At 46.6% G+C, this 10,967-nt stretch overlaps 1 protein-coding gene across 1 annotated transcript; it reads right to left on the minus strand.

Moving 5' to 3' along the window:
• Window positions 1–7,021: 7,021 nt before the first annotated feature.
• Window positions 7,022–9,614, minus strand: LOC140426195 (transmembrane protein 275-like). Its single transcript, XM_072510674.1, has one exon. It carries the CDS (start codon window positions 9,538–9,540, stop codon window positions 8,986–8,988), a length of 555 nt encoding a protein of 184 aa, XP_072366775.1. The 5' UTR covers window positions 9,541–9,614; the 3' UTR covers window positions 7,022–8,985.
• Window positions 9,615–10,967: the final 1,353 nt, after the last annotated feature.

A 10,967-nucleotide genomic window follows, 5' to 3' on the forward strand; every position in this document is an offset into this window, starting at 1 on the left:
AAAATGAGTGGCCATAAGTGACCAGCCTTTTATATATTATTTCAATTGGAGTATGAAAGATGTCAAACAGGCTGCCAACTCACGGGGCGCGATTCTCCACTCCCGCGCCGGTTGGGAGAATTGCCTGGGCCGCCAAATTTTCCCACGACGCCGGTCCGACGCCCTCCCGCAATTCTCCCAAGCGGCGGGAACGGCCCCATCGAGTTCCACGCGGCGCAGGCCGGAGAATCGCCCGAGACACCCAAAATGGCGGTTCTCCGGCACCCCTGCTATTCTCAGGCCCGGATGGGCCGAGCGGCCAGACCAAAACGGCGGGTTTTCCCCCGGCGCCGTCCACACCTGGTCGCTGCCGTCAGGAACAGCGCGGGAACTCTGGGGGGTGCGGCCTGCGGGGGGGGGGGCGGAGGGGATCCTGCACTGGGGGGTACCTCAAATGGGGTCTGGCCTGCGATCGGTGCCCACCGATCGTCGGGCCGTCCTCTCTGAAGGCAGACCTCTTTTCTTCCGCAGCCCCGCAAGAACTGTCTGCCATCTTCTTGCGGGGCGGACTCGGAGAGGACGGCAACCACGCATGCGCGGGTGACGCCAGTTATGCGGCGCCGGCCGCGTCGTGTATGTGGCGCCGCCTTTACGCGGCGACAAGGCCTGGCACGTGTAAATGACGCGGCCCCGATCCTAGCCCATTATCGGGCCCTGAATCGGTCGGGATAGGGGCCGTTTCGCGCCGTCATGAACCTCGATGGCGTTCACGACGGCGTGGGCACTTCGGCGCGGGAGTGGAGAATCCCGCCCAGTATCACTCATTCAACACCATATAAAGCCATGATCTACCCCAATAACTTTTATAAGTAGAACATTTCAAAGTGTTGCACGCTAAACATATTTTTACTATTTTATTGCAGAGAATTGTAGTCCATTATGAACCACAATTTAATATATGATTATTAATTGTTCTAATGCATCACTTTATCATTATTTTTCATATCTTATTTCCCTTACTGGCACTGTATGACCTATCATTATCTTATTATCATATTAATTTGTATAATCCTCTGATGAGTCAGCTTTGGTTTACTTCAGCTACATGAAGTGCACATTGAGAAAAAATAACACATTTTAGCCAGTTTGCCATTAAACTGTTGTGATGGTTTGATTCATTAAAAAGCATTACTTGAATGTGTTATAGATTAGATGAAGGTTTAAAGTTACATTGTCCTGAAAATATTGCAAGATTGAGTATTGACATTGACAAATAACAAAATGTACACTCATACTTAAATGAAGACTGGTCTTTTTAGGAAAGCACACATGTTCCTTCCCATTATTTCTAAGGAATTGTTTACTTAGCAATCTTTATAGCACATTTACCATAATTCTAAGATATTAAAGTGAATTAGAGAATGTATTTTATAAAGAATAAAAATTCACCGTGGACACGTTACAAAGACTTCCAGACTCCCCATGTTAGTGGACGTATGTGAGTGAATTTTGGACAGCTTGTAGCAGTTTTCTTTATACTTCGATCCCATGCTCCTGATCTACAGGCACCCAATGCAGAGAGGAGTGAGGAAGGAGGAGGATCTCCTCGTGAACCTGCTTCTGGGCCTGGACAAACTCGCAGGTCCAGGCAGCTGGAGACCGAGGTGGTCACCCAACCTGACTGGCTGCTCCGCCACCGCAGCTACATTCATGGCTGGGTGTCCTCAGAGAGGGAAAGTGCACTACTCACTGTCACCATTAAGGCCTTCCATGCCCGTTGGGCACAATGATTGGTATGCCTTATTTACCCTCCTATTCATATTTTGGTTTGATGTTTTAAGTTTCATTTGTAATTTTTTGTTCAAGGCAGTATCCCTTTAAGGGTCTGCCCCTTTAAATTGTCCCTCAGTTTATTCAATTTAGTTTAATTGGTTATCTGTTTAATTCAAAATAGGAGCAGGCAAGCTAAGGGAGAGGGTAGAGCTGCCGAGGGGGAGTGAATTCAGGTATCTACAGGTTAGGGACTTTGCACAAAAGGTCTGGAAGGGGTTCCCTAGATTGCCGGGATACACCCTGCTGGAGTGACTGTTGCTTCCGGATGTGGAAGGGGAGGGAAGAATTGGGGATATATATAAGTGACTGGGGGAGCAGGGAGGCGAAGATCAAGGAGAAATGGGAAGCGGAGTTGGGAATGGAGATCAATTGGGGAGTATGGAGTGAGGCACTGCAAAGGGTAAACAGGATCTCCTCTTGTGCAAGGATGAGCCTGATACAGTTTAAGGTGGTGCACAGGGTGTATATGACTCGGTGAGAATGAGTGGGTTCTTTCAGGGGGTAGCAGATGAGTGCGAGAGGTGTGGTGGGGTCCAGCAAATCATGCGCACATATTTTGGGGTTGTGAAAAATTGGGAAGATTCTGGGCGGGAGTGTTCGTGGTCTTAGCCAGGATGGTGGAGGAGGGAGTGGACCCAGACCCTCTGGTGTGCGATATTTGGGGTTTCAGAGAAGCCGGAGCTCCTAGAGAGGAAGGCCGATGTCTTGGCCTTCGCCTCTCTGATTGCACGGCGGTGAATTTTGCTGGAGTGGCGGTCAGCATCACCACCGGAGGAAGCAGTATGGTTGGGTGACCTGTACATCTTACTGTGGTTAGAGAAGATAAAGTATGAGTTAAGAGACTCAGCAGGGGGGGTTTGAGAAAAGGTGGGGGATGTTTGTGACCGTGGTTTGAGGAGGTTCGTCGCAGGGGGGTGGGGGAGTGGGTGATGGGGAGGGAGGGAGGGCCGGGGGGGGGGGGGGGGGGGGGGTGAAAAAGGAGAAAAATCTGTACAAACTGTATAGTTGATTGTTGGGAAGAATGTTTCCTGGGGTGTTTATTTGCTGTAACCTACTTTGATACAAGTTTAAATAAAATGTGTTTAAAAAACAAAAATAGGAGCAGGCAGAATTCACCTTAAAACAGTCGTGTTCAGCCCGATGGCAGGCGGGAGCTCAAGGATGCCCAGTGTTGCACTACTGCCTGAGTGTACCCCTGCTTGGGCAGAATTTCACATTGGCCGCAAGCACCAAACTCCTCCTCAGGAGCCAGCACTCCACAGCCCGAGCTCCTCACAGAAAGTCCTTTCTCACTGCACAAAGGGGTTTCCTGTATGGGCTGCTGCTGCAAATCCTTCACTTCCTTGCCCTCACCCACGGCCCGGACATGCCTTGTTGCCATCTGGTGGTGGAGGTCCTCGGTGCAGGTCCCTCTATGGAGGAGTCCTCACCCTTAAATCGGGGACCTGGAGTGGAGGGTGTTGCATGCAGCAGTTCCTTACGACAGTCACTTGCATCTGTTCACGTACTCCCAAGATGCCTATGCTTTTTGGACCTTGTGGAGTCCATGGGCCACATGAATGTAAGTTGTAACAGACTGCTCTCACAATGTAGTTTTTTGAAAACTGTCGGAATTTTGTTTGCACTTCTGTCCCATCCTCCTGATCTACGGGCAGCTGGTGCAGAGAGGGATGGGGAAGGAGGAGGACCTACCCATGAACCTGCTCTTGGGCCTGGCCTAACTTGCCGAAACAGGACCAGGCATTGGGCGACCGAGGGGGGTCGTCCGACCCGATTGCCTGCCCCTATTCCATTGCTATCTTTGTGACCGAGTGTCCCTAGAGATACAGCACAGGGTGTCTACTGGCACCATTGAGGCCTACTTTGCATGATGGGCACCATGAGGCTGGGGTGCCTTATTGATCCCCTCAACCACATTTTGATTTAATATTTCAAATTTGCTTTGTGATTTGGCTTTTGCTAATGCAGTGCCCCTTTAAGGGACTGTCTCTTTAATTTGTCCCTCAGTTCATTTGATTTAGTTTCCTTGGTTATTTCAAAAATAGGAGCAGGCAGGTTCCTTGCATCGGGCCATTCCTGCCTTCAACGTAATTGGGGACAGTTTTCCCAATGCTGGGAATTTGACACGGGTACTCCGGCCTTCCTGCCATTGTATCCTCTCTGACAAACTCAATTAAGTTCCTCCATAGTGTGGAGCAATGAAATTCTTGGGACCAAAATTCCTCAAGCTGTAATCCCAGTAGTTAAAGTGGGCTTGTGGTCACCAGTCCCAGTGGTCATCTAGTGCTGACCCTGCCGAGGTTTTAGGAGTTAGTGGAAGTATGCCTCAGTTATGCAGGAGAATCCTTGTGGAAATTATCAGTGCTTGAACCAGATATAAGGGAAAACCAACCCATACTTTGTCCATGTCTTGGCCACCTATAGTCTCCGCCATCTCTCAGTTATAAACTTTCTTGTTTTTGTTTTATCAATATCACTATGATTGATATGCTGCTGTTCCTCCTGAGTTCCTAGTACTCTGTTCTCCCTCTCAATATCTCTACTGTGTTAGAATCAATGTTAATTTGATCGCCTCCTAATCTAATTCTTTATTTTGATCTCAAAACTGTGGAGCTGCTTTCTTCCCTGATTATTTCATGTTTCCTGCAGTCTTCAGCTTATTAAAATTCAACATAGTTTTCACTCTTCCCCGGTTAGTAGTGTCCATAAAACCATAAGACCATAAGACAAAGGAGCACAATTCGGCCACTCGGCCCATCGAGTCTGCTCCGCCATTCAATCATGGCTGATATTTTTCTCATCCCCATTCTCCTGCCTTCTCCCCATAACCCCTGATCCCCTTATTGATCAAAAACCTAACTATCTCTGTCTTAAAGACACTCAGTGATTTGGCCTCCACAGCCTTCTGCGGCGAAGAGTTCCACAGATTCTCCACCCTCTGGCTGAAGAAATTCCTCCTCATCTCTGTTTTAAATTATCGTACCTTTAGTCTGAGATTGTGTCCTCTGCTTCTAGTTTTCCCGACAAGTGGAAGCATCCTCTCCACTCTATCCAGGCCTCACAGTATCCTATAAGTTTCAATAAGATCCCCCCTCATCCTTCTAAACTCCAACGAGTACAGACCCAGAGTACTCAACCATTCCTCATACAACAAGCTCTTCATTGTGAAATCCTCTGGACCCTTTCCAAGGCCAGCACATCCTTCCTTAGATACGGGGCCCAAAACTGCTCACAATACTCCAAATGCGGTCTGACCAGAGCCTTATATAGCCTCAGGAGTACATCCCCTGGTCTTGTATTCTATCCTCTCAGCATGAATGCTAAAATTGCATTTGCCTTCCTAACTGCTGACTGAACCTGCACGTTAACCTTAAGAGAATCGTGAGCAAGGAATCCCAAGTCCCTTTGCATTTCTGATTTCCTAAGCATCGCCCCATTTAGAAAATAGTCTATGCTTCCATTTCTCCTTCCAAAGTGCATACCCACACACTTTTTCACATTGTATTTCATTTGCCGCTTCTTTGTCCACTCTCCTAGCCTGTCCAAGTCCTTCTGCAGCCCACCTGCTTCCTCAATACAACCTGTCCCTCTACAGATCTTTGTATCATCTGCAAACATAGCAACAGTGCCTTCAGTACCTTCTTCCAGATCATTAATGTATATTGTGAAAAGTTGTGGTCCCAGCACCGACCCCTGTGGCACGCCACTAGTCACCGGCTGCCATCCTGAAAAAGACCCTTTTATCCCCACTCTCTGCGTTCTGCCAGTCAGCCAATCCTCTATCCATGCCAGGATCTTCCTCTTGACACCATGGGCTCTTAACTTATTTAACAGTCCCTATACGGCACCTTGTCAAAGACCTTCTGGAAATCTAAATAAATCACGTCCACTGGTTCTCCTTTGTCTAACTTCCTTGTTACTTCCTCAAAGAACTCTAACAGATTTGTCAAATATGACCTCCCCTTGATGAAGCCGTGCTGGTTCAGTCCTATTTTATCATGCACTTCCAAGTACTCCGCGATCTCATCTTTAATAATGGACTCTAAAATCTTACCAATAACCAAAGTCAGGCTAACCGGCCTAGAATTTCCTGTCTTCTGCCCCCCTCCCTTCTTAAATGAACTACACTTCTCTTGGTCTCTCAACCATTGCAATATTAATATTTGCAACTTTACTTACCTTTCTTTGTTATTTTGAATGTTACCCAGATGAGAAATCACAATCTCCTACATGAGATCTTTTGAGCCCTGAATTGTACACTATTTGACTGCCCCTCACCCTCACAGAGAATTGCAGGTGTCATATTTCTCAATGGATCGTGCATGCAAGGTTTCTTCAACTATGCACCAGTACCTTTGGGTTTCCGATGCTCCCATTGTTGATGACTGAGCGTTAAGCAGGAGCACTGCCTTTTTATACTCCTGCTCTTTGCTGAGATGACTAGAGAACCTTTCCATTATTAACAACCTCATTTCAAAGTAGCACTGTTACTTACCATAATTTATCAACTGTAAATAATAGATTTTAATTCGGTCCCAGCACCCAACCCACCTGTTACAAAAAATGTATGTCTAGATGGTCTTTACAGATACAAGAAAACATTTATTTGAAATAGTTTCTGTGTTGACAAATACAATGGATAGATACGCCTTATACAATGACAAGTTTGGAAAGATTGCTGACAGAAGTAGTTAACTAAACAAAACAGAACTTCTCAGCACTTTCAAACCACCCCTTCCTTTCAATAATAAATACATCATTCATAATTATAAATTAAAGGCTGAATGGTAATGGCTAATGCCTATTACTTCTCTTACTTCACCATTCCAATTACTTTGCAGCATTGTTTATATCACAGTATTACTGCAGACAATGACATACAGAGGGTGGAATTTTCCCCAAATTGCTCAGAGTGTTGGATCTGGCGAGAAAAACTCTGTGAAACGTATCGGTTTCACGGCCACCTTTTCTCACCTGATTTAACCGCACTCTGCGCAATTTCAAAGTGCTGGCGAGGATCACAGAGCTTGCTGGAGGGGCTGGGCCTAAACAGCCTGGCAATGCCGGGATTCTGAGATTGGGACACCATTTTTAAATGGCGCCCAAAACTCAAAGTTACATTTACGCCTCCCCCCCCCCCCCCCCCCCTCACCCCCACAGTGATTGGGATGCCCCCCCCCCCAAGCGTCGTGGCACCCCGTCTCCGCTACAACATTGACATCAGGGCACATCCCACTCCCCGCCCCCCCATTTCAGTCATTAGAGCTCTCTCTTACCCCTTTGCAGTCATCGGGCTGGTTTATTGTTAATCTGAACCTGTCAATCAGAATCTTATTGGAACCTGCATTTGAATGTTTTAAATTCAGAATCTAGCAGCCAATGTTAGGATCAATCCTGCTGATTCAGTAATGTGGATTCAGACAGATTATCACACCAGTGGACAAGGGTCAATACTGTATTGAATAATTGAAATACTTTTAATGTTTCTGCTGATTTTAACCACTTACAGTTGTCGGGGTGATAGGCGGCATAGTGCCAGAGTAGTTAACACTGCTGCTTCACAGCACCAGGGACCCTGGTTCAATTCCAGCCTTGGGTGACTGGCTGTGTGGAGTTTGCACATTCTCCCTGTGTCTGCATGGATTTCCTCCGGGTGTTCCAGTTAGCTCCCGCAGTCCAAAGATGTGCAGGTAAAGTGCATTGGCCATGATACATTAGCCCCTACTGTCCAAAGATGTACAGATTAGGTGGGGCTATGGGGATAGGGTGGGGGTGTGGGCCTAGCTATGGTGCTCTTCCACAGGGTTGGTGCAGACTCGATGGGCTGAATCGTCTCCTTCTGCACTGTAAGGATTCAATGGATTCAAAAGGGGAACCCCCCAATGGAGGAGGGCTACACCCCTGCCAGTGTCCATTTGTCACTTCCCACTTGGCACTGTCCACTTGGTGATGCCAAGGGGCAAAGCCCAAACATAGCCCCCCCCCCCGGGCCTCCAGCCACCTCTGTGCCCCCGGTGTGATCATCACGACTGGTTTTTGCTTTTCACAACCAGCAGTGATTTGTTCAGACGTGACATCACGCCACAAGAGGGTCGACTACGTCGTGTGCAGATGTGACGACATCAATCCCTTTAATTGTATTAAACTTTATATATAATAATGGAAATCAGATTCTTGTCCTCGCCGGGCACGAACCTGATCACATCACCAGTGGTGGGTGGGGGGGCCAGCAGGGGAGATCTCTATCTCGTTTTGAGCCTTTTGCGAAATTTAGTGACCATAACGGGATTTGTGCCTGTGGCAAATCCTAACCCTAATCCTAACGAGTCAGCTACATCACGGCCATAGTTGCCATTCCCTCCGAATACCTCCTCTAAAGAACTCAGGCTGCTTTTATTATCCCAATGAGGCTAAGGAGGTGACATGAACAAAGCAAATGTATAGTCACATTCCTCCTGCCCTCAATGTTTCCTTCCTTGCTGAGGTGATTTAATCACTTCAGCACTAGGGGAACATTTATACAGTGCATAAACCTAGGAAGGGGTTCGAAATGAATATTGAAGCATACGGGGGAAAAGAGGGTTTTGACAAAATATGTATCTCTGTTTACAAAGTTAATCTTCTCACAATATCGTATTAAATTCGTTACCTCTTAATTAAAATAAATGGTTCCTGTACGTGTCCCAAATTATTTTTGGGGGGTAGGGGTTGTAAAATGCACATCTGGTGACAAAAATCTGTACTTTTGGCATACATAGTTTATGGTCCATACATTGCTCAAGCAATACGTTGGACCTTATCAACAGGTCACTTGTAATTTGCAGATATGTTTGCGACTGTCTCATGATTTGGGGCTTGTTGAGGTTAGCCAGACGGTGCTTTTGTTTTCAAATTTCAAAGTTCTGCTTAACAAGAAGCATTTTTACTAAATCGCTTCTGGCCTGTGTGCATTTCACTCTCAGAAGACAGTAGGAGACTAGAAATGTCATTGTTCAAATAAAATAAATTGTAAAAATGGAGGCGACTGCAGTTCACACAGAAAGGTGGGTTGATACGTTCTGTAGCATAGGTTGTTCAAACTTAAACGTGAGTTGCTGCTGGTGGAAGGTTCAAGAGGCATGGCCATGACATCGTACAGTAAGGGTAGCTTTGAACTCAGAGCTCAGGCCAGTTCTATGATGATGTGCCCAAGTCCCGGGGTAGGTTCAGTTGTATCGCCTCAGCGCCAGCTGTATACTTGGCTCCAGGGTTGTTGCCATCCATTGTAAAGAGTTTGCATGTCTTTGAGTTTTCATGGACTGGTGTGGACTTCTTAGAAGACACTGGTGAGTTTGTGGGGCTGAGCTGGACTGCAGTCGTGTCTTGCACTGTGTGCTCACTAGTCTCAATCTCAAATGTGGCGTGACCCGGTTTGATAATGCCAATATTGGAGCCAGGTTTGGACTTCCTTTGGCCATGGGCTGGAGGTCTCCGACTGCAGATGCAGCAGGCTGCAAAGAAGGTGAAGGCAACCACCAGCAAAATGGGGCCGATGATGATGGGGGGATTGTTCACTGGCAAGAAGGTGCCAAATGCAAAGGCTCCCACGAGAGTTATGTTGATCCCTGCCAACATGATGCAGAGGCCACAGGCACAACAAAGAGCTGGAGATGGAAGGCCCTGAGGCCTTGTCTTCTTCTGCCCGGGCTTCTGAGGTACAGCAGTGTTAGTTTTCTCGGTGAACATCATGCTTTCAATCAGGCAGGGTGTGCTAAACCATTCCCACTCAAAGCCGCACGTTAGAATGGCATTTAATTCCCTTAGCTGTGAAAACAGAAAGCATATACATCAGCTAATTAACAGATTCAGGCACATCTGAATGATGAAAAATTCAATTTGCAATCATTGCATACAGGGTATAAGTTGTTAATCCATGTTTATAAAGCGTTTCTTAAAAAGTAAGAAATAAAGTTCTATGACGCAGAAGGAGAAGGAGTAGGGAATATAATTTAATTTTAAGTACTTGAGGGACACTGGCAGAAGGTGGATATTTACTGAAGGAACTTGTGATGAAAGACCATGTACCCAAAATCATGCACCAAAGCTTGATATGCAAGCACAAAATTTGAACAATTGACTGTATGTACAGAATTGTATAAACAGCAAATTTTACAAATCAGTACAATTGTATGTACATACAACTAGATGTCCAAAGGCATTGTTCAAACTGATTGAGAGGATTTCTTTTTGATCTGGATTAATGTGATTGTTGATTTATGGGGAATGAATATGGTTAAGTTGCATTTCTACTGCAAAGAATTCTGAAACTATTTTTTTTAATATAAATTTTAGAGCACCCAATTCATTTTTTCCAATTAAGGGGCAATTTAGTGTGGCCAATCCATCTAGCCTGCAGATCTTTGGGTTGTGGGGGCGAAACACACGCAAATACGGGGAGAATGTGCAAACTCCACAGTGACCCAGAGCCGGGATTGAACCTGGGACCTCGGCGCCATGAGGCAGCAGTGCTATCCACTGCGCCACCGGGCTGCCCCAAATTCTGAAACTATGAATACAACATTTGAGTTTGATTGATATGGCAATATCGATATTTATGTGGAAATTTTAAATCTCTCATAGAATCCCTACAGTGCAGGAGGAGGCCATTCGGTCCATTGAGTCTGCACCGATCCACTCAATCCTAAACCCTTAACTTAAGCTCTACATTCCTGGATACTGAGGGAGAATTTGGAATGACCAATCCACCTGCACATCTTTGGACTGTGGGAGGAAACCGGAGCACCCGGAAGAAACCCACGCGGACACGGGGAGAATGTGCAAACTCCACACAGACAGTCACCCAAGGCTGTCATTGAACCAGGGTCCCTGGCGCTGTGAGGCAGCAGTGCTAACCACTGTGTCACCGTGCCACCTGTAAATCCTGATTGGTCCCAAAATTCAACAGGGGGGATTATGGGTGCAGTGGATGGAGGGGAGGTGGGGGGGGGGGGGGGGGGGGGGTAGCTGCTGGATGATCCACTGGCCTCCCCTGCAGATCCTCTAAGGAAATGAGAGATATCCAGTTGCATTGTGAGAGGCCTACAATTTCCATCTGGGCTCCAGTATTGAGGTCTACGATTAGCCAAGGGGCCAGGACCACTAAGGAGTACAATTTA

The sequence above is a fragment of the Scyliorhinus torazame genome, chromosome 7 (assembly GCF_047496885.1).
Source record: "Scyliorhinus torazame isolate Kashiwa2021f chromosome 7, sScyTor2.1, whole genome shotgun sequence".
Classification (NCBI taxonomy): domain Eukaryota; kingdom Metazoa; phylum Chordata; class Chondrichthyes; order Carcharhiniformes; family Scyliorhinidae; genus Scyliorhinus; species Scyliorhinus torazame.